Source organism: Mobula birostris, chromosome 2, assembly GCF_030028105.1.
Source record: "Mobula birostris isolate sMobBir1 chromosome 2, sMobBir1.hap1, whole genome shotgun sequence".
Lineage (NCBI taxonomy): Eukaryota > Metazoa > Chordata > Chondrichthyes > Myliobatiformes > Myliobatidae > Mobula > Mobula birostris.
This window is the reverse complement of record NC_092371.1, coordinates 132,375,408-132,400,000: the sequence shown is the minus strand read 5'-3', so window position 1 is coordinate 132,400,000 and position 24,593 is coordinate 132,375,408. Positions and strand designations below refer to the sequence as shown.

The following is a 24,593-nucleotide window of genomic DNA, read 5'->3' as shown; positions in this document are numbered from 1 at the left end:
TTACACCGATGCTTCTGACTTCCTTGATTTTCTATCTATTAACTTGGACTGCAATTTTATTTATTTTCCATGTTTATCAATAGATTCATTAAAAGTTGTCCTCAATCATCATAAAGCAACTGCAGTTACTTTAGATCTGGAGTAAAAAATTGCAGGAAATCAGCTGGGCAAGAGTAAATGAAGAATTCACGCTAATACTTCTCAGAGCTGAGCATTGAGGAAGTAGTTCTTTCAAGATGTGAAAAAGGGCTCTGACAAGATTGAAGACTTGATGCTGTTCATAATGCTGGTTGTGGAGACTTGATAATAGAGGGAGATGCAAACACGATTGGAGAGGGGGGCATAGAATCCCAGAATTGAGGTATGAGCAAATAAAACTTTTAATCAGTCAAACAGCATCATTGGGAATGGAAAAACTGAGCACCTCTAGTTTAATAGCCTTGGATCAGTACCGTTCAATTTGAATCCATAGATCCTGAGGTACATTACTGAGTGCCATCACTGCATCTAATAGGCACTTTTACAACTAAAATACTTGTGTGGACAGTTGAATACTTAATTGTTCTAGGTTAAGTTTCAGTCAGAATCATTGGATCCTGGAATTCTATCCCTAGGATTCTTTCTCTATCCTTCCTATTCCTTGTCGTGTAGATGACCTTTGTGCCCAAGCCTTTCCCACAGCTCTCTTTGTTATGCTTGTCTGCATTTGGTTTTTCCTTGGGGAGCTCTGTAACTTGGCTGCTTCACATTGCCACTGCTCTTGGGCTGTTCTCTCAGATGGTTCTGAAATTCTGCTGTTTATTTTTCTGTATTTTTCACCAAACTTTTCTATCTAGTTCTGATTACACATTCTACTTACCCTCCCAAGATCTGATCATTTGAACTTAATGTCATGTCTGCAGCTTTAAAACCATATCCTGGCTTGACTATATTGGCAATAAATCTGTGAGGGCTGTCATCAGAGGTGTCCCATTGATTCTGATTTATAATGTTCATTATTTCATAATAAATAATACCCCAAATTTTCTAGCAAATAGTTCAGTCTGAATAGTCTGTAGCTTTAATATATTACTTCCATTCTCACTAACTTCCCTGTGGTTTGAATGGTATTGTTCCAGTTGGAAGTGGTTGGTAGACCAGCCAGAACAAACCCATTCAAGATTTTTTTTATAAGCTAGATCAAGTAGCATCAATGGAGTCAAAAGAGATGGTTGCTGTTTTGGGTTGAAACCCTGCATCAGGATGAGGGGCACCTTTTTCCTCCCCTATGGATTCATCTGTATTGCAGCCAATGTTTCTGCACAATTGCGATATGACACTTGGTCAATTTTTGAGTGAAGGCCACAAACTTCATACAGTTGCCCGACCCCTTAATGTTGAGTTATTTCTAAGTTAAATGTGTTTTTTTGCTACAAACCCAGCTGCACTGTGGAGGAACAAGGACCTTCGAAGATGCATCAACCAGTAATGGAAATGGCAGTGTGCAAATTCAATATGGTAAGAAAGGCATGCAGCTACTGGTCTTTATTAGCCTAAACATTGCACAAGAAGCATTAACTCAAGCAGTAGGCTGCAATTTGGGCATAAATTCTAGTCACCAGATTATGGGAAAGATGCGGTTACAGTGGAGAGGATGTCAGAACTGGGGAAACAACAGTCATGAACGAAGTTGTGATAGGTTAGTTTTGTTTTTGCAACAGAGAAGATGGTGTGGAGGGGATAGGGCTGGGTTTCTTGTCATTGAGGTAGTGTGTATAGGAAATTGTAAGTTTGTTTCCTGTAACAATGGGCTGGAAAGGGAAATGGGGGATGTTGATTTAGACAGCATCAGAGGGAGATAAGTAAACCAAATTCACCTTAACTCACCTGGTGGGTGAGTACATAGGGCCTCTAGGAAATAAGACATTGAAAATGGAGAAAGGTCAGAATCAGGTTTTCATCAGTGAAATTTGTTTTGCGGCAGCAGTACAGTGCAAGACAAAATCTGGACACATTTTCAATTCTGTGCATTGGAGTCTTCATACCAAGCAGTGATCAGAATGCTCCACCATTCTTGTATCTGTAGAAATCTTCTAGGGTCTTTGGTGGACCAAAACTCATCAAACTCCTAATGAAGTATAGCCCCTGTGATGCAGCCTTCATGATTGTATACAGGGCCCAGGATAAATCCTCTGAGATATTGATGCCCAGGAACTTGTAGCTACTCACTCTTTCCATAGCTGACCCTTCAGTGATGACTGTTGTATGTTTTCTCCAATTTCCCCTTCCTTAAGTGCACAATCATTTCCTTGGTGGTGTTGATATTGAGTACAAGGTTGTTCTTTTGACGCCAGTCAACATGCTGATAATGTCTTTCTCCTTTATGCTGCCTTACTGCCATCTAATATTCTGCCAATAACTGTGTCAAACCATAGGGAGGTGAGGAGAATGAGAAGGTGACCACAGTGAGGAATGAATAAAGAGAACATCATTCTCCACAACTTCTGCCATTTCCAAAAGGACCCTATTACTAAGCACATCTTCCCACTCTTTCTTCCACTTCCCTCTTTCATCACCCCCTCCCCACCTTCCAGCTTTCCATTGGGATCATTCTTCACATGATTCCCTTGTCCCCTCATACCTCCCCACTGATTTCCCACCTGGCAGTTATCCACCAGCCAAAACCACCTTCCTCACTGCCATTCAGGGCCCCAAACAGCCCTTACAGGTGAGGCAACACTTCAAATATGAGTCTGTTCAGTCATCTATTATTTTATCAGGTTCTCTCAGTGCAGGCTCTTTGATGGTGGTGAGACCTGATGAAGATTGGGGGATTGCTTTGTTGAACGCCTTTGCTCCATCCACCCAAAAGGCAGGGTTTTTCTGGGGTTACCCATTTCAATTCAATTTCCAATTCCCATTATGACATGTTTGTCCTCGGCCAACACAATGCCAAGGTGGTGTTGGACCTTGTATTCCATCTGGGTAGCCCCCAGCCCGATAACATGAACATTGATTTTTCTATCTTGTGTAAATTTTCACCAGTCCCCTCTCTTCCATTCCTTGTTCTGGTTATCGTCACCCCTTCTCACCTGCCAAATACCTCCGTCTAGTTCCTGTCCTCTTTCCTTTTCTTCCATGGTCCACTGTCCTCTCCTATTAGATTATATTTTTCATCAGCCCTTTACCTCTCACCTATCCCTATCCAGCTGCTTCCATCAGCCCTCATCCCCCACCAGCTGGTCTCCCCCATCACCTGCCAACTTGTACTGCTTCCCCTCTCCCCAGTTTTTTATTTTGGCTTCTGTCGTTTTCATTTCCAGTCCAGATGAAGGGTCTTTGCCCAAAATGGCAATTGTTTATTCCCCTCCTTGGATGCTGCTTGGTGGCCTGAGTTCCTCCAACATTTTGACACAATTTGAACTCCGGATGGTTTTGATCCAAGCGTGTTGTAATAAATTGATTACCAAATAAATGTATTTGTGTGTCATCGTCCCAAATTCTTCGTCAGAAATTTTGCCTTTTGGATTTGAAAATTGTAAGTTTTATGTCAGAAAGAAATGTTCAGTATTTTAACCATTGATAAAGTGCAGAGAAGCTTTTTACCTGCAGATGGCTTAACTATTGGATATATTATAACCATGAGATGCTGGAAGTGCAGAGAGACAACAAAATGCTGGAAGAACTCAGCAGGTCAGGCAGCATCTATGGAGATGAATGAACAGTCAACATTTTGGACTGAGACCCTTTAGCAGGACACATCAGATTTATTAAACTTGGTAGAATTTTTTTCTTCAAGTTAAATATCAGATGTGAGAAATTCATTTTGCCTTTGATTTAATATCCTTGATTAGCTGAAACTGTTGTTGTCTTTTTTTTTCCCTGTGAGAATGGTGCGTGATCTGGGTGTAACCACCAGTCTGGTGTTCCCAGGTAGGTAGATTCAACCTTTATCCTTGTGGGCTGCTGCTTCAACCCTATCCCCTGCCCCCCAACAAATGGTCTCACATGACTTCATGATATAATAAATTTAATAAGACATCTGATTATGTCAGGCTTATTATGAGATGATCCTGAAATTATTGGTGCTATTGCTAGAGTAGCAGTTAAAGAGTTTGAAAATATTATTGTCACTTGTACCAAGATCCTGTGAAAAGCTTTTGTGTGCATGCCATCTAGACAGATCATTCCATTGAGCGGATCAAGCAGCATCTATGAAGGAAAATGGACGGTTGACATTTTGGGTCAAGACACTTCAGAACAGATGAGGGGTTTTGAACTGAAACACAGACTGTACTTTTCCCTCCATCGATGCTGCCTGACTTGCTGAGTTTCTCCAGCTCCTGTGTGTGTTTCTTCAGATTTTCATATGAGGTCCTTGTGCCTTATGTGTGGATCACTTCATACACAAGTATATTGGAGTAGTGAAAAGGAAAGCAATGTGGAATTGTGTTGCATTTAAATAGTGGAGTGTAGTTAGACAAATTGCAAGCACCATGACAAAGTAGATGGGAGATCATCTTTGAGCCCAGTGGGAGGGGGGAGAAAAGAAAATGTCGGAATGGGAGTGCTCCTTGATTATGTTGAGTGCTTTTCTGAGGCAGCGAGAGGTGTAGCATTTACTGGAAGGGGGGCTAGTTTATAACAGACTGGATCACAACTCTGGTCTTTGACGGAGCAGTTGCTAAATCGGGGTGTGGTGCATCTGGATAGGATGGTTTCTCTGGTGCATCTGTTTTTTTTTTTAAAAAAATGGGTCAAAGGGAGAATTAGAGGAGAAAGCGCATCAGACAGTGATAGTGAAGGAATGCAGGGTATTAACCCACAACATTTAATAAATTCTTTGCTTCTGCAGCTGCTATCTGATCCACTGGGTTCTTCCAGCAGCTTTTTGCTATGTGACTGGCATCCACTGGTTTAATGTGACTAGCATCCAACAGCCACAATTCCTCTCTCCCTGCCCCCCCCACCCCCATGTTAGCTTTGATTACAGCCAGTGGGTTCAATGTTCCAATTTCATTATGGCTTGATATTTGGACCATGTATTGCAGAAGAAGCAGGAGCACTGTAAACTCAGTCAAGCAACATAACATGGAAAGAGTGGCCCTCAAAACTGCATCACAAGTGCAACCAGTCTGACCTCTAATTTGGCGCCATTGATTTTAAAAATTACTCAGGATTAAGGATTACTTGCTTCCATGCAAGTTTGTAAGTTTTGAGAGTTCTTGGGTAACTGAAACTATTGTGGTGTTTGGACTGTACCATGAAGGTAGGAAGAGCCAAGTAGGATAACTGGGCTGCTAGTTTAAGGTGGGTGCTACTGACTCATGGCCACCATGCTCAGTGCATCCCAAATGTTGTTGCCTTTTTAGTAGTTGTGGGCCCAGGGCTTCCCAAATTATTGTGAATGTGGCATCTTTTTTTAACAAGGAGTCTTTGAGAATGACCTTTACTTCCTCTCTCTGCCTGGTGATCTTTTGTGGCAGATTTCTCTTACATAAATTTTATAAGAGTACTTAGAAATACAAAAAGATCTGTTTTAGTGCAAGGTAGTTAAAGGGGTTACAGTGTTACTAGATTGTAGTGAATATGGTTTTATTGATTGTCAAATGGTCTGTCATGTTCCATTGAGGAGATGATGTACCAGACTATGACAGCAACCAGTCAGGATGCTTTCAACAACACATCTGTATAAATTTGTTAAAGTGTTCGGTGACAAGTGGAATCTCCAAATAAAGTAAATGCATTTTAAACTGCCTTTAAAGCTTAATGCATTTTCTTTGCATAGATATACCAATTCTTCAAATCTACATTCATTTCTTTGAGCACATGCTATTCTTGTACAACTCAAAATAAAGCTTCTTCTTGCACTCAGGTTCCATGGGTGCAATGCATTTGTCTTTAGCTATTATTATTTCTTTTAGATGAAGTATTGTTATAGAAAGTAAAATACATCAAACATAAAAGGAATGAAGGAAAGTCAAATTTCATGCGGAAATGTGGTTTTCTACAAGTTGACTGGAAAAAGTTGCTTGGAAGTATGTCTGCATTGGAGCAGTGGAAGAAGTTCATATCTGCATCTTCCATGACGTTGAATGTACTGACTAGGGTAATCATTGTATAGGAATTTGGTACTGGTAAATATACAAAGGAAGAAACTATGAAAGAGTTGGTGGTTAAAGGACATGAAAATACTGTGAAGTAGAATTAAATGGCATGAGGATAAACAGGAGTGGGTCTTGGAAATCAAAGTTAATGTGGAGGTTTAAAATGCATATAGCATTACAAAGTTGAAGGAAAGGGTGTCAAATGCAGCCAGAAGAGAAAGGGAAAAAAATGCATGATATTAACCATTAAGTGGAGTAGTTTATTTTAATAACCAGTGATACTTTTGTCTGACATAAATATTTAGATAAGTTGAGAAAGAAAGTGGCACTGCACATGTTGGTAGTGGTTTGGAAAACTTTGCAATTTTCCAATTCAGAGGAATAACAAATAGAAGCAAGAATAGCCCTTTGTGATCTTGAGACTATGAAGGTTATGGCTAATCGTCCAAGTTGACACCATTTTCCATCACTGTCCTCATGTTTCTTGATATCTTGACTTCTGTTTACAATGAACTCCATGACTGAGACTTCACAGTCCCTCATGATGGAGAATTGAGGGTTTACCTCTTGCTAAGTGAAATTTTTAACTTCCAATCTAAATGGTCTATCCCTTATTTTCACACTGTGCAACCTGATGCTAGAATTGGTCCGGGGGGGGGGGTGGTTTTGGTTTACTGTGATTAGCACTTGTACCTAGATACAGAGACAATCTTTGTTTGCCATCCAAGGCAGATTTTGCCATACATAATTACATAGAGGTAATAGAAGAAAAATATACACAATGTTCCAACTACAGAGAATATGCATTATAAGAAGAACAAAGTGCAAGAGCCAGGGCAAGGTAAATTAGAAAATCAACCTTGATATGTGAGAGGAGGGAATGTTTTTTAGTATTTCCCCCCCCCCCCTACAAACTTTTGTATCTTTGGATTGACTTGAGAGGGGAGAAGAGAGAATGACCAGGATGGGAGGGATCCTTGATTATCTTGGATGCTCTCCTAAAGCAGCGGGGAAATGACAAATCTGGTTTATGTGATGGACATCTGGTTTACAGACTCACAACATCTCTAGTTTCTTGTGGTTTAGGGCAGAGCTGTTGCCTTGCTAAACTCTGATGCATTTGGACAATCAGCACCTTTAATGGTTTGAAATTTTCAAGCAGCTGTCTTCATTCTTCTAAAATTAGTGCCAATAGTTGTCAGTGTGGCTTGATACCTGTTTAAGGCTGGAGCTGGGTGACAGTGATATTCTTGGGATCAGTGTGTGGATGACTGCTTTCTTTGATGTATGGTATACCACTGACCTAGATATGGGACTACAGGGTTAAGGGGGAAATTAATGGAAAATGAGAAACATACTTTGGTGGATAATTCAGGGAGACAATGTAGACTTAAAAGGATAGTTCTCTAATGGAAGAATAGACCTAGGTATATGGTAAATAAATTTTTGGAGATAATTGGTATTTGACTAGGATAGTCAGATTCTGTACTTTAAATTGCATGCCTGATGACACAGTGCGTGTTCAAATGAATTCTCCACTGGTTGTGTTCTGAAACGAATTATTTCCTTTCGTGTTTATTACCTTGAAAGCTAATTTGACACTTAGTTCCGAAAGAACGCACCGCTAAACAGGGTGAGAGGGAAGACAGAGCTTCCCGCGCTCTGTGAGGGGCAGAATTCCTGGCATTCTTTTTCTTTTTGTCAGACGCCATTTTAAGTTTCTCTTTCGCCAAGCGAGGTGCGCACTCCGCTGAATGTTAAAATGTCGACCGAGGGGAAATTATTTATCGGCGGTGGAATTGGCCGGGTCACTTATTCAAATACGAGCAAATCACGCTGTGTGATATATTAAGAAATCAGAGACCGTAACGTCGCGAGTTTTTTTTTTGTAAATTTCGACAACCCAAAAGCACTAATTGCAGGCCATAAGCGGCAGGTCTACCGCCAACCGTCAGTCAGATCTGGTGGATCAAACCGAGAGGCGGGGGGGGGGGGGGTGGCAGAAGCCGAGGTGGGGTCGTGATTACTGGGGAAAAATGAAAGGAGCGGCTTTGGTGGTAGAGGCCAGTACGGCGAGGCGAGGTCGAAGGTGATGGCTATTGAATGAGCCACGGCGGTACGAAGAACAATGACTCAGTCCGATGGAGCCGTCTTCCTGCCGCTGAGCGAGCGGCTCTGGGAACGCTGTGAATTAGTTGATTTGCCTGTTACGTTAAAAATGCTAGAAACCCAGTTTGACCATTGTCATGATTAATTTTGTTAACTGTTGTTTGTCCTGGGGTCTTCCTTAAATTGAACTTTTGACTTTGAACCTCGCTTATCACATGGTTTTCTGTGATAATTAAAAAATCCGACCCACTAAGCCTCTGTCATTGGGACAGTGTGTTCGCTATTTTAAATTGCCCTTCTCTTCTTACATAACCTCCTTTTGGAATTGTCAAAATCGTTTTGCTTTCTGGGGAGCTTTTTCCACAATTTCTTGTAGCGCAATGAAGGCAATCAGGCCGAGAAATATTGTAAGTTCCATTTCCTGACCATTTAATAATTGCTCTTCTTAAGATAACTGGTCCTGGAATATGGATCTTCGAGTTACTTTAGATCGATTGACCGATTTTCTTGATTTAATTGTTTGATCATGAAGATTGAACACTTTTTAAAAGAAATCCTCAAAACATTTCGCACACTAACGTTTTCATGAATATGCGCACATGTTACTGGTCCAAATGAAGGTAGTAACATAGAACCTGTAGAAACCATTCATTTGAGTGGGAAACTTTTTCTGTATGTTGCCCAAAATATACCCAAGTACTAAGTCACTTGTCACTAAAACATACTGAGAAAATCGTAATTCATACAGCTTATCACAAGCCTCTTGGAAAATAAACAGATTCTGGTCTGTTATGTTGGAACATTTATTGAACATTGATTTACTGGCATGATCCAAATTGCCACTTGATAGACCAGGTTTTTTTTGCCAGTGGATGTTATTGAAATAAAATAGCTTCAGGTATTCTAATGACTTCTTTCTGATAAACCATTCAAATTCACTTGGAAGAGGTAAATCTGAAGATTATCTTGCTAATCATGTCTTCTATCATATTTATTTCCTTTTTGAGTATCTAGTGCTGAAGATTTGAAGGTTATGTTCAACAAAACAAGAATCGAGATAAAGACATAAGGGAAAAGATGAAATATGAGGACAGAAAAGCCAATAATAAAAAGCAGGATACTAAAAGTTATTTTCAATGAAATAGGGAGTAAAAGGGAGGTGAGGGTTGATATTGGACCACTGGGGATGAAGAAATGACAGATGAATTTAATGGCTACTTTGCATCTTTACTTTAATTTCTTCCCCTTTCTGATGTTTGGACTGAACAACAACTGAACCTTTTAACCATGTCTGCATGCTTTTTTGCATTGAATTGCTGCCACATTTTTGGCCAATTGGTTATTTGCATTAACAAAGTGGACTCTGAGAACAGAATTACGAATTTCACCTGTTCACCTGGTGCTTTATTTTCCCCTAAAAAAAGTTTTATTAGTTGTTGATTGATCTTTTAAACTGTTCCCTTTATTGACAAGATTGTAACAAATAGTCAGCTTTCTGATAGACACTTCCCTCAACTACTGAGTTCCAGTTGAGAACACCTTGAAATTGCACCTCCAAGCAGGTGCTGGTTACTTCTCTATCCATAATTAGCTCTTGTCTCAGCTTGGTGAGGCCTTGGGTGCTTGGACCATTTATAGTCTTTATAGCTCTGAAGATTCGTCATGTCATGGTTAGTGGCTGGTTGCTGGATCTCCTGTGTTTATCCTATCCACTGTCTCAAGGCAGGCAACACCTGTGGGAAGAGAAACAGAGTTAACGTTCAGGTCAATTACCTTTCATCAAAACTGTTAGCAGTTAGAAAGTATGATATAAATTGTAGAGCAATGGGGTGGAGCAGAGAGAACAATGGTGAGGTTTACAGTAGGCTGGAGACAAAGAAGTTGAACAATAGAGGCGATGATGATATTGGATAAAAGAGGATGGTGAAGGCTGGTGAATATCAAAGGTCATATCTAGAATAGGTATAAGTAGAAGATGAGTGAAATATGAAATTATGAGTGGTAAGACTGAATGCTGGAAATGTGAGACAAGACTTAAAAAGGATGGGTTATCTGAAATAGTTGAATTCAGTATTTTGTCCAGAATATTGTAATGTGCCAAGTTGGATGAGATGTTGTTTATTAAGCTTTTGTTATTTATTGAAAAGACGAGATCAAAAACAGTGGTCAAGAGTGGAATAGAGCAATACAGCGTGGAACCAACCCCTTTAGACCAAGTCATACATGACAATTAAGATGTCCATCTAAACAAGTCCCATTTGCCAGCATTTGACCCATATCACTCTAAATAACTCTACACCTTTTCTATCCAAATACGTTCCAAATGTTTTAAGTGTTGTTATTGTACCTGCCCCAACCTCATTTCCTGGTAGCTCATGCCCTCTGAATGAGGAAGTTTCCCCTCAGATCCTTTTCAAATATTTCCCCTCTCGCTTTAAATCCATGCCATCCAGTTTTGGTTTTCACTCCCTTGGGAAAAAGCTGATGTACATTTAATTTAGCCTTGCCCCTCATAATTTTATACATCTTGATAAGATCACCCCTTATCTCCTGTGCTTCAAGGAATAAATTCTTATCATGCCTAACCTTTTTCTTAGACCATCAAGTCCTGACAACATCCATGGTAAATCTCTCGACTCTTTCCAGCTTAATTTTGGTTTTTATATAATAGGGTAATCAAAACTGTACACAGTACCCCAGTTGTTTCCTCATCAATATCTTGTACATCTGCAACATAACATCCCAATTTCTATGTCCATTGCCCTGACTGCTGAAGGTAAGCATGCCAAACATATACTTCACCACCCTGTTTATCTGTGATACCACTTGTACTTGGACTCCTAGGTCCTTCTGTAACACTCCCCAGTGAATGTCCTACCCTTATTTGTCTTCCCAAAATGAAACACATTGCGCTTATCTGAATTGATTGCCTTTGCTTGACCCACTTATCTAGCTGATTAAAATCCTCCCGTATTTTTAGTCACTACCTTCACTGTTTGCAATACTACATATTTTAGTGTCATCTGCAGATTTACCAACTGTGCCTTGCATTTTCACATTAAAGCAGTTTCTATAAATGATGAACAGAAATGGGTCCACCACTAATCCAAGTGGAACACCACTTATCACAGGATTCCATTCAACCTCTGCCACTTATACTATAAAGTATCTGCTCCTTGCACATCTGGAGAAGAAGGATGCTTATGTGAGAATGCTCTTCTTGGACTACAGTTCAGCATTCCACACCATAATTCCCTCCAGGCTCAACAAGAAGCTCGGAGACCTCAGCCTTCACCCTGCCTTGTGTAGCTGGATCCTGGACCTCCTGTCAGATTGCCGGCAGATGATAAGAGTGGGCTCCCTCACTTCTGCCCCTCAGACCCTCAACACAGGAGCCCCCCCCCCGTTTTGTGTCCTAAACCCTCTCTTTTACTCTCTGTATACCCATGATTGTGTCACCACCCACAGCTCCAATCTGCTAATTAAACTTGCTGACAACATTACACTGATTGGCCTAATCTCAAATAATAATGAGGCAGCTGACAGAGAAGGAGTCATCACCCTGACACAGTGGTGTCAAGAAAACAACCTCTCCCTCAATGGCACAAAAACAAAGGAGCTGGTTGTGAACTACAGGAGGAATGGAGACAGGCTAGCTCCTATTGACATCAATGGATCTGGGGTTGAGAAGGTGAATAGCTTTAAGTTCCTTGGCGTCCATATCACTGAGGATCTTAAGTGGTCTGTACACACCAGCTGTGTGGTGAAAAAGGCACAGCAGCGCCTCTTTCACCTCAGATGGTTGAAGAAGTTTGGTATGGGCCCCCAAATCCTAAGAACTTTCTACAGGGGCACACCCTGATTGGCTGCATCACTGCCTGGTATGGGAACTGTACTTTCCTCAATTGCAGAACTCTGCAGAGAGTGGTGCAGACAGCTTAGTGCATCTGTAGATGTGAACTTCTCACTGTTCAGGACATTTGCAAAGAGAGGTGTGTAAAAGGGCCCGAAAGATCATCAGAGACCCGAGTCACCCCAACCACAAACTGTTCCAGCTGCTACCATCTGGGAAACGGTACTGCAGCATAAAAGCCAGGACCAACAGGCTCTGGGACAGCTTCTTCCACCAGGCCATCAGACTGATTAATTCACGCTGATACAATTGTATTTCTATGGTATATTGACTGTTCTGGTGTATATGCTATTTATAATAAATTGCACATTTAGATGGAGATGTAATGTAAAAATTTTACTCCTCGTGTATGAAGGATGTAGGTAATAAAGTCGATTCAATTCAAGCAGTTATGTATCCACTAGTGCTAGCTCTTCCTGAAATCCATGTGATCTAACATTCCCTGTTAGCCTTCCATGTGGGACCTTGCCACAGGCCTTGCTGGAGTCCACTTAAACAATGACCATCTTGTTGTCCTCATAAATTCACTTGGTTACTTTTTCAGAAAACCACCTACACTTGTACTAATCACCATTGCCTAAACCTGACGTAAGCCATCGTTTTCTTAGCCAGAGCCTCAATATCTCTTATCCTTGCCCTTGTTAGGTTGAAGGGCAAGGGCAATCCCAGCCCTGCTCTTTACCCTGACAGGAACATGCTGTTCATGATGTCTTGAAATCATAGTTTTAAGTGCTTCTGATTTGCCAGGCATTTGTTTACTTGGAATTGTTTCATCCAACTGATCTCTACAGGTTCCTGTTTTTTAAAAATTCTCCAGAATTTCCCCTTCCCCAATTTAAGACCTTAACTTGTAGATTTACCTTTCTCTTTATTTTTTTAACTAATAGAATTAAAGTCACTGGTACCAATAAACTCCACAGCTGAAACTTCAACATTACCTCTAAGTGGAGGTCTAGTTTTGTGCCCTGTCTAGTAGGGCCATCTGTTTACTGATTAAGAAAGTTTTCTTTTACTCAAAATGTATAACAAATTTGATTTTGTCTAAGCCCTTTGCACTATGAGTGACCAAATTGATATTAGAGGAGTTAAGTAACCCCCTAATTTGCCCTGTTATTCTTACAGCAATCTGCAATCCGTTTTCACATCTGATTTAATTCCCACTGACTGTTTGAGAGCCTATAATACAGTCCCATCTAAGTGATAATCTCTTTCTCGTTTCTGTGTTCTACCCATATAGCCTGGCAGGACGATCCCCAAGGATGGAGAATTCAAGTGACTTGGAGACTGAACATCTTACAGGATCTCATTTCAGATTTCTAATGTTGTTACTTTGGTTTTGTGGCAGTGACTTAAACCTAACTGGAAGTTTTAAAACAGCATGAGAAACAATTGTTCTGTAACTCAATTATTTTCTCCACAGTTGTGGTCTAACCTACCTAGACTAGTTTGACAGGGAGTTGAAAAGCTGAGTGAATATTCAGAGCGAAAGAAGCAAAGTGGAAATGATGCAAAAATAATAAGATAATTTGGAGGGCAGAACATAAGTCTGTACTAAACAGTAAATATGTATGTAATTGCAACAATAATAGTGTATAAGGTGAAATGATATGATAAACTGCAGCTATTATGGAAGCTTGATTTAGAGGGTAGAAATGGTACTTCAACATTCCTGGTTACAGTTTTCAAATAGAGGGAGATAAAGAAAGGTTGTGTTATAACTGTTGGTTCACGAATTAATAACAGCAATGAGAGTTAATTTGTGAAAAATATGACTGAAAGAAGAAACAGAATGTCAATCAAAGGGAGTGGACAATAAATATCTGAAAACAGCTAAGGAAATTAAAGCATAGATTTATGGGCAAATTTCTGATAAATGACAGAACATGGCAGTAATACCAAGGGATTAAAATTATCCAATTATTATCTAGAATACAATCAGTAGACATAGAATTGTTACAGTCAGCATGTAGCAACCTCAACAAGAGAGGAAGCAGCTCTAGTATTTGAACTGAATATGTGCACAGACTAACTACCTGAAAAATTCCCTCATCTCTGCTTCGAATCCCTTATTTTCAAAAGTGCGACCCTCCAGCTCTATATTCTCCTTCAATGGAAAACATTTTCTCCACATCCACCAGGATCTTCTTTGTTCAACCAAGTCACTCTTGCCCTTCAAAACACCATTAAGCTGCTTTCAATGCATTAACATAAATAAGGAATCAAATAATTGACTCTGGAATTCAGATCCCTCTGAAGGTGGGCAGTTGGAAGGAATATCAGTGAAAGAGGACTTTTGTTGTAGTATAACAGTAATTAGATTATAAATTTTATTTAGTAGAAAAACAAAGTATGGGAAATACAGAAAGTTGGGCAGTATCCGTGAAGAGGGAAGTAACATTAACAGCATTAATAAAGACTTAAAAATCAGGACTATGCCATTTGGCCTTTGAACCTACTGTACCAAATCAGTCAGATTTATTGTTATATGCTTAAATACATGTATGTACAGGTGTATGAAAAACTTATTTGCAGCAGTATCATGGGCATATAGCATGAAATACACAACACTCCCAAGAAAAAAAACATTTGAATTGCTGTATCAGACTCTGATGCATCGAGACAGGATACTTCATAGATACATGTGTAGGTTGGCTCACCTGAGGACTGGGAGAAATTCAGAGTTCAGCAGAGGAGGACAAAGGGCTTAATTAGGAAGGGGAAAAAAGATTATGAGCGAAAACTGTCAGGGAACATAAAAACTGACTGTAAAAGCTTTTATAGATATGTAAAAAGGAAAAGACTGGTAAAGACAAATGTAGGTCCCCTACAGACAGAAACAGGTGAATTGATTATGGGGAGCAAGGACATAGCAGACCAATTGAATAATTACTTTGGTTCTGTCTTCACTAAGGAGGACATAAATAATCTTCCAGAAATAGTAGGGGACAGAGGGTCCAGTGAGATGGAGGAACTGAGCGAAATACATGTTAGTAGGGAAGTGGTGTTAGGTAAGTTGAAAGGATTAAAGGCAGATAAATCCCCAGGGCCAGATGGTCTGCATCCCAGAGTGCTTAAGGAAGTAGCCCAAGAAATAGTGGATGCATTAGTGATAATTTTTCAAAACTCGTTAGATTCTGGACTAGTTCCTGAGGATTGGAGGGTGGTTAATGTAACCCCACTTTTTAAAAAAAGGAGGGAGAGAGAAACCGGGGAATTATAGACCGGTTAGCCTAACGTCAGTGGTGGGGAAACTGCTGGAGTCAGTTATCAAAGATGTGATAACAGCACATTTGGAAAGCGGTGAAATCATTGGACAAAGTCAGCATGGATTTGTGAAAGGAAAATCATGTCTGACGAATCTCATAGAATTTTTTGAGGATGTAACTAGTAGAGTGGATAGGGGAGAACCAGTGGATGTGGTATATTTGGATTTTCAAAAGGCTTTTGACAAGGTCCCACACAGGAGATTAGTGTGCAAACTTAAAGCACATGGTATTCATGGTGTTGGGGGTAGGGTATTGATGTGGATAGGGAATTGGTTAGCAGACAGGAAGCAAAGAGTGGTAATAAACGGGACCTTTTCAGAATGGCAGGCAGTGACTAGTGGGGTACTGCAAGGCTCAGTGCTGGGACCCCAGTTGTTTACAATATATATTAATGACTTGGATGAGGGAATTAAATGCAGCATCTCCAAGTTTGCGGATGACACGAAGCTGGGCGGCAGTGTTAGCTGTGAGGAGGATGCTAAGAGGATGCAGGGTGACTTGGATAGTTTGGATGAGTGGGCAAATTCATGGCAGATGCAATTTAATGTGGATAAATGTGAAGTTATCCACTTTGGTGGAAAAAATAGGAAAACAGATTATTATCTGAATGGTGGCCGATTAGGAAAAGGGGAGGTGCAACGAGACCTGGGTGTCATTATACACCAGTCATTGAAAGTGGGCATGCAGGTACAGCAGGCGGTGAAAAAGGCAAATGGTATGCTGGCATTTATAGCAAGAGGATTCGAGTACAGGAGCAGGGAGGTACTACTGCAGTTGTACAAGGCCTTGGTGAGACCACACCTGGAGTACTGTGTGCAGTTTTGGTCCCCTAATCTGAGGAAAGACATCCTTGCCAAAGAGGGAGTACAAAGAAGGTTCACCAGATTGATTCCTGAGATGGCAGGACTTTCATATGAAGAAAGACTGGATGAACTAGGCTTGTACTTATTGGAATTCAGAAGATTGAGGGGGGATCTGATTGAAACGTATAAAATCCTAAAGGGATTGGACAGGCTAGATGCAGAAAGATTGTTCCCGATGTTGGGGAAGTCCAGAACGAGGGGTCACAGTTTGAGGATAAGGGGGAAGCCTTTTAGGACTGACATTAGGAAAAACTTCTTCACACAGAGAGTGGTGAATCTGTGGAATTCTCTGCCACAGGAAACAGTTGAGGCCAGTTCATTGGCTATATTTAAGAGGGAGTTAGATATGGCCCTTGTGGCTACGGGGATCAGGGGGTATGGAGGGAAGGCTGGTGCAGGGTTCTGGGTTGGATGATCAGCCATGATCATAATAAATGGCGGTGCAGGCTCGAAGGGCCGAATGGCCTACTCCTGCACCTATTTTCTATGTTAGAATGATTGATGACATGCTGAACTTTCTTTGCCTTTTAGAAAGTAAAGATGCTGACATACCTTACTTGTGATTGCACCTCTGTGCTGTGTCTAGGAGAGGTCATCACTGTGTTAACACACCACTCAAGTCAGAGTTGCTCACACTCTCCATTGCCAATTCAGCAATGCAGATAGGCACACATTTTCCCACTTTTCCCTTCCTGAAGTCAATAATCAGTTCTTTAGTTTTACTAAAACTAAGCAAGAAGTTGTTGTTATTGTGGCACCTTTCAACTAGGTGCCCTATCTTGCTCCTGTACCCTGAATCATCACCACCTGTGATTTGTCCAGAAACTGTGGTGTCTTCAGCAAATTTGTATATGGCATTGGATCTCTGCTTAGTTATGCAGTCATGTCTGTATAGGGGTAGAGCAGGGAGCTAAGCACACAGTCTTGATGTGCGTATGTGTTAATGGTCAGCTTGGAGGCGATGTTGTCACCAATATTGTCACAGACTGATTAAGTCTGCCAATGAGGAAGTTGAAGATCCAGTTGTAGTGGGAGGTACAAGGCTTGATGATAAGTTTGGATGGGTTGATTTTATGTGGAATGCCAAACTGTAGTCAATGCCATATGTGTTCCATTTATCTAGATTTTCCAAAGTAGAGTAAAGAACCAGAGAAAGTAGATCTTTTATGACCTATTGTGGCGGTATCAAAGCAGATACAGGTTATCTCTTGAGACCATTCAACAAGATCGGGGTTAATCTTCTACCTCCACTATTTTACAGTCCTAGTACGTTATCCCTTAATTGACTGAAATCTATCAGTCTCTGATTAGAATATAACCAATGACTGATAATTCCCCTCTAGGTAAAGGATTCCAAGTAAAAACATAAGTTAAAAACAATCAGTTGGTGTTTGAGAAACAGAGTTGACATTTCATAAATGAAACTCTTTATCAAACCAGTTTTATTTATTCTCAGTTAAGTGAGTTTTTATCTGCTATTTTTATTTTTGGTTATCTAACACAATTTCTACCCAATCTATTGTAAATGTTTTGTAGTTTTATGACAAAAACTATTCACTGAAAGCCCTATCTCTCACATGCCCATTATCTCCCTTCTGATTCTCCAACCACTCACTTGCACCAAGTGTAGCTTTACTATAGCACATCTTTAGACTCTGGGAAGAAGCTGGAGCCTATGGGAGCATGGTAACAAGGAGAACATGCAAACCACATAGACAGTACCCAAGGGCAAGATCAAATCCTGTTCACTGAAACTTTGTGGTAGTAGCGTTATCTACGGTGCCCATCCCCAGTTCGTTTTAGTGAAAGTTCGGTAAGCCTGCAGGTTAATATGTATGTGTTAACCTCACTGGCCATCAACACTGGTGCACCCCACTGCTCTACTCTCTCTACACCCGTAACTATGTGTCTTGGCACAGCTCAAATGTCACCTATAAATTCATTGACAATACAATTTTGTTGGCAGAATTTCAGATCGTAATTAGAGGGCATACAGGAGCAAGATATATCAGCTGATTAAGTGGTGTTGTAGCAACAGCCTTGGACTCAATGTCAGTAAAAACAAAGAGTTGTCTGTGGACATCAGAAAGGATAAAACAAGGGAACACACCAGTCCTCTCAGAAGGATCAAAAGTGGAAAGAGTGAGCAATTTCAAGTTCCTGGATGTCAATATCTAAGGCTGTATCCTGGACTCAACATATCAATGCAGCTAGAAAGAAGGCACGACAGTGGCTAAATTTCATTAGGATACCCATGTACCCATTTACCTCATGCAACTTTGTCAACTAAACAATATTGTTCTGTATGTAATACCCTGTTCACATCTTTACTGTTACGCTGTAGGTATTTCATTTAGCAGCTCTGTAAGAGCTGCTGTCCTGCTTTCAGCCTGTTTGGGTTATTGTTGAAGATACGGGATGATGTGGAATGTGTGCCATCCAATTAGTGGGAGGTTTTCTTGGTGAAGGACAATAAGGTTAGGCTCGGGGGTTTTGTTCGAGAGGACATGAAGAGAGAAAGTGCTGGGGAGAATCAGTCATAGCATACGATTTGGTGGGAGACCCGTTTATTCAAGATGGATTGTGAGTGACATTTGGAAGGTGATGCGTGCTTTCACGTTGGCCGAGAGCCCGGTGTGTGAATGACAGAGAAGTTCAAGATGAGCTCCAACTTGTGCATATTTGATTGTTTAATTAGAATTAGCTCTTTTCTTTTTGTTATTCTTTACTAACCCTGCAGTTAAGATTCATAAATATAATTCCTCTAATCGTGTGCAGTGTACTGTCGGTTGTTTCGTGGCATTAATTTGTAACAGGTCAGCAAATGTCACAGCACCCACACAAACCGAGGTTGGTGGTGGGATCGAGTGCACCTCAATCTCACAAGTTTGGTGGGGCCAGAGGTTGTCTTCCCTAGACTTGCACAGCCAAGGAAATCAAGGTGGTTTCGTGTATTTATATTAGCATCCTCATTATTATACTGCAGTTAATTTACTTATTCCTCTGTTCCTACAACTTGTCTGGTATTCCTGATCAAATTGTAGGGCTGGAAGTAAACCCGGAAGTCATCTTTTCTTGGAGCAAGCTGATGCCAAATCTACAGGGCAAATGTCAATGGTACTAGCAGGTTACTCTCTGTCAAATTAAAAAAAAACTCCTGAACTGTTGCTACTTTAAGCTTCAGACATTGGTTTGTGTTTCAGCGTTTTTTAAATATGACAGTTGCATGAAAATATGTGGAACACAACACCTGCAAGGTAGCTGGGTCCTTTATTCCTTGTTGTCTATTTCACAGAAGTGTAAAATGAAAACCAGAAAGCTATCTAAGGGCCAATACAATGGTATGATACCATAGAACTTTCAATAAATACTCTTAAGTATTTATTATGTGTTTCTTTATGTGGCTGCATTATGGCCTGGTATGGGAACACTAATGCATTTGACTGGAAAATCCTACAAAATGTAGTGGATTTTGACCAGTACATCATGGTAAAGCCCTCTCAACCACTGAGCACACCTACATGAAACATTGCCATAGAAAAGCAATATCCAACATCAAAGATCCTCACTTCACCACCCAGGCTGTGCTGTTTTCTCACTGCTGCAATCAGGTAGATGATACAAGTGCCTCAGGACCCATTCCATCAGGTTTAATAACAGTTACTACCCTTCGACTATCAGGCTCTTGAACAAAGGGGAATAACTACACTCATTCTATTTCTAGTGATCCCACAACCAATGGTCTCACTTTAAGGTCTTTTTATCTTGTTATTTCAGGCATTTATTATTTATTTATATTTGCATTTGTACAGTTTGTTGCTCATTTACCAAGTTTACAGTTGCTGTCCTATAGATTTGCTAATATGCCCACAGAAAAAAAGAAACTCAGGGTCTGATATTTGAATTTTCTCCCTGTAATATCGAGGCTCAAACACTTTTAGTGTATTAATACTGGTCTTTTGAGCATTCCTCTGCTAAATCTTTAGAATATGCCTTTTAGGTCTATTCTTCCCAATCCCATTTCCACTTCAAAGTTCTTTTTGATTAACACAGTACATTTTATATATACAGATGAAATGCTCATATCTTCCTTAGTTCTCTTGTAAGTTACTTTGTCTAGTACTGATCATTAGTATGTTTTCCCTTTGTTCACTGACTTCATTTTTAGAGGTTGTTATAGACAAATTGTTAGATGTACTTCATTCTCACCTCACTTCTGGACTTTGGCGCATTTGTTTATGTTTTGACGAAAACTGTTAAGATCTGGAATTTTTGGTGAAACATGAACTGGGCCCTAGAGTAGGTACACAGCTGCTATGGGATGCGTGGTTATGTAACTCTTAACGATCAGACCAGAAGGGACGAATGGCTTAATACTTATGTTTTCTTTGTGGGTTGGATTTGTTCGTGCGTTTTACGAAATCCTCAATTCTTTCTTATATTTTTAATGAGATAGTAATTTGAGTTTATCTTATTCGCAAGGATTTAATTAATTGTACGAGGAGTGGAAGATGGCAGCCTTCACGTGGCCCACTCTGTTAAGTGAGAAATCACGACTAATGCCATCTGTGGGGAGACGAGACATAAATTGTTCATTCCCTCATCTGCACAATTCAACTGGCGTTTGGGGACACAAGTCTGAAAGCTTGTTCCAAGTTTCTGAAATAGCTGACGTAAGCTGCGCAGTTTGTGTAATTTCAGGGGCCATGTCTAGTATTGTTGACGGCATCATTAAATTTTAATACCAGGTGAATAAAACTTATATTATAGATATAAACTACTTTCATGTGCCTGTCCGACAACCTTTAAATTTTGAGGGTGTATGGGTGAAACCCAAGTAAAATTTTGGTGGAAGTCTCGCACTCCGCAGTACCTCGGCGCCAGTTTCCAGGAAGAACGGACAAACAGCTCAGAATGGAGGTTGAACAACTGCGAATCGACAAGATGGCGGGCGGGCGGGAGCAGGCTGCAGTCGGAGGCAGGATCTCGCGCAGTTGCGGCGCGGAAAGACCCACTTGCCGTGCGATTGGCTGGTGTCCACGGGGTCTGGCCAATGGAGCAGCGGCGTGGGGGCAGGTGGGCGGAGCGAACCGAGCTAGAGTAGTCGAGCTGCAGCCGCCGAAGGAGCAGAGCGGGACCACGAGCGGCAGAGAACGTACGCACAACCACCATGGCCGAGGAAGGAAAGTTATTCATCGGCGGCCTCAACTTTGAGACGGACGAGCAGGCACTGGAGGAGGTGTTCTGCAAGTACGGGCAGATCTCCGAGGTGCGTGTTATCAAGGACAGGGACACCCAGACGTCCCGCGGCTTTGGCTTCATCACCTTCGAGAACCCGGGTGATGCCCACGATGCAATGCAGGCGATGAACGGCAAGTCTCTGGACGGTCGCCAGATCCGGGTGGACCACGCTGAGAAGAAGTCGGGAGGCGGCGGTGGCTACGGCGGCGGAGGACGAAGTTATGGCCGCGGGCGAGGTGGCGGATTCGGCGCCCGGCAGTATGACACGAGGGACTACCGCGGTGACGGCTACTCCCGAGGCCGAGGCAGCTACAGTTATGGAGGCCGCAGCTCCTACCAGTGACTTGCGTGTGTGTACCCGGCCTGAAACCGAGGCCCACTTCTCTCCCCACCCCCACCCTATACTTAACACCCTACTGAGGGAGGAGGAGCGGGGAGGCGGCAGGTTCCTGTCCATGAGTCCCGTCCCGCCATTACAGGACTGCCTCTGTTGGTGCCAAACGCCTCTCCCCTCTTGTGCTCCACTCGCTTTCCTGCTCCACCCCCTCCTTTGTTCGTCGCGAAGTTTTATAGCTTAAAAGTTCACCCAGTTTGTAACTTAAAAGACATTTTTTTACTTTGAATTAACGCGGAGGAAGTTGTGGCGGGCGGTAGATGTGCGTAGTGACCCAGCGCCTCTGTAGCGTTGAAGCAGTCTGGTCTCTCCTAATGGTGAAAATGTGTCGTTTGAGAAGCAAAATCCCGCTTTCCGAAGCCTGGGTACTTTATTTCCTTAAGACAAATTATTTTCGTGGAAAGCTGAACACGCGTTCTGTACGAAATTCTTTGCAAAAGTGACATATTAAAAATGGAAATGAATTTTTGTCTGCAAAATGCTTTTGTTCAGGTCGTGGGGAGCGGAGCGTTGGTCGGTGTATCAGGTGAGTGCTCGGTCGGTCGGCCGGAGCGGCCCTGCGGGATCTCGTGGTGCGACACGTGGAGTAGTGGCGGGCCGAGGTCGAGGCCTGACCCTAGCGGGCCCGTCATTCCGGTGGGGGGGGGGGGCGGGTTGCCGAACGGGTGGCACTGCGGCGGGGCTGCAGCACTGCATGCCCACGTGTTGAGCAAATGGTTCCCTGGCCCGCCCCCGCTCCGGCTCCCGGCGGTAGTCCCACCAGCGTGCGGGTCGCCATCGCCCATCGTGCTCCACCGACTCATGGTGTGGAGGGAGGGAGGAGCCAGAGCGGGCCTGCGTGGCCGCCTCGCCTCGCCATGTTGTACCTGGAATCGAGTGCGCTCGTTTATCAGCTGCGTTGGAGTTCGCTCGCCATGTTTCCAGAAGCCCTATTACATTCGGTGTTTACTTTTCGAGCAATTAATTAAAATGATGGCTTGCGGAAACTGTACTTTTAACATTGCGGCATTCTAGGTATTTGGTGTTCACCTAATTTTAATTAAAGCTCTTTTTCACATATTGCTAATGTAGGTCCTAGGGTTAATTCTGCATGAGGTGGGAGCTACTATATTTTATCATTTTCACTGCCAAATTATAAAAATCTAAGAGGCAACTGCACGGAGGAACGGACAGGAGAGATTTCTGCCATTCACATCTGAGTGATAGCTATTTTGTCAAATGTGACAATTTTCATAGCCTTTTTTTGGAATGTTAGGCACTTTTGCTGGATTTAAAATGCAATTACGTATAAATAGGCAAGGTAATGAAAAGCCAATAATAGCCATTGAATTTTGATTTTTGTATCCTGTAGAGAAACCTAATTTGTGCACTTAAAGCAGCCCCAACAAACCTTGATGAGGACTAATAAATTTGACTAACTTTTTATATTCCCTACTCTCAAATAATTAATGCCTCCAACCAATTTTCAGACATTCACATTTTGACATAAAATTGAAAGCCCAATCGTCGTAAATCAAGGTTTTTTTGCATTCATGGTCTTGATCCAAGGCCCAAATCCTCATACTGGTTATTGCCTGCTGACTTTGCCTAAATCCCATTGCCTTTCTGGCATTGGTGACCTCAAGGGACATAAAGCCAATGCAATGTGTACTGGTGATATTTGGTACAAATCTCAAGACAAGTGCAGCATGGTATCTACATGTACTTCAGTTAGCCTTTATCCACAATGGGATAATTGATATGGCCATTGGGGTAAAGGACAAGCTAGCTAGCAAAGTGGATTCAAAATTGCCATGGGATTAAGCAGAATGGTGAAATAGCACAAAAAATGCTGAGGAACTCAACAGGTAAGGCAGCATCAATGGAGAGGAATAGTTCATATTCTGGGTGGAGACCCTTCATAATAGAACATAGCTGACTGTGGAGGACAGCACTGGGGCATGAGGTGAGTGGTGGGTCCAAAATGGGATTGAAGAATATAGCAGAACTTAGAAAATGTTAATGGTAGCCACTGGAATCTTACACAATTTTTATCAGGTCTCAGTAGTGGAGTGCTGTCTTGCGTGGAAGGACTGGCACTGAGTAGTGATGAAGAAGGGGATAAGTGCCTGGAGGCAGATCATAGGGAGGAATGAATGGGAAAGGGGGGGGTGGGTGAGGTGCTTAATGGTAGGAACCTGTTGCATATGGCAGGATTTAGGGATTTGTGATTAAAGTGAACCTTATCCCTGTTGTGGCAGGATGAGTGAGGGCAGATGTGTGGAAAGTACTGGAGATATGGGCAAGGACAACATTGGAAGGGGAAGACCATTCTTTCAAAATGTCATGACATCAATCTTCAGGAATGGAAAGCCTCATCCCAAGATGCAGCAGCAGATGAGGGAACTTTTTGAGTGGTGGGAAGAGATACTGTCAAATTGGTTCGATAGTAGCCATCTTCAGTAGGAGGATTTGATGGTGGAATTGATCTTGATACAGAGGGCAGGTAGGTTTTGGGGAGCAGGATGTGCAGAACATGGATTTGGAGAAGGTGCAAACTGGCAGATGGAATTTATAGGAAGCTGTGGAATCATGCACTTTAGTAGAAGGATTGAAGGCCTAGACTGTTTTCTAAATGCAAAGGGGCTTGGGAGTCTCTGCACAGGCAAATAGAATGGTAACATAGATTTTTGAGAGAAAAGTAATATTAAAGGAAGCATGATGCCTGAAAGGGCGTTGGTC

General features: G+C 41.7%; 1 protein-coding gene and 1 long non-coding RNA gene across 2 annotated transcripts; one reads left to right on the top strand and one right to left on the bottom strand.

Annotated features, from left to right (window-relative positions):
• Positions 1-9,038: 9,038 nt before the first annotated feature.
• Positions 9,039-21,334, bottom strand: LOC140191274 (uncharacterized). The gene is made up of 3 exons (XR_011883806.1): positions 21,111-21,334; positions 14,142-14,278; positions 9,039-9,928 (listed from the first exon to the last, which is right to left on the bottom strand). It is a non-coding gene; the product is annotated as an uncharacterized lncRNA (long non-coding RNA).
• An 8-nt stretch (positions 21,335-21,342) lies between these two features.
• LOC140191267 (cold-inducible RNA-binding protein B-like) lies at positions 21,343-22,336 on the top strand. Its single transcript, XM_072248526.1, has one exon. The coding sequence runs from the start codon at positions 21,408-21,410 to the stop codon at positions 21,819-21,821; it is 414 nt and encodes a 137-aa protein (XP_072104627.1). The 5' UTR covers positions 21,343-21,407; the 3' UTR covers positions 21,822-22,336.
• Positions 22,337-24,593: the final 2,257 nt, after the last annotated feature.

Bases quoted from the DNA above. Each gene is read 5' to 3' on its own strand.
- LOC140191267 (XM_072248526.1), top strand. From the start codon at position 21,408: ATGGCCGAGGAAGGAAAGTTATTCATCGGCGGCCTCAACTTTGAGACG.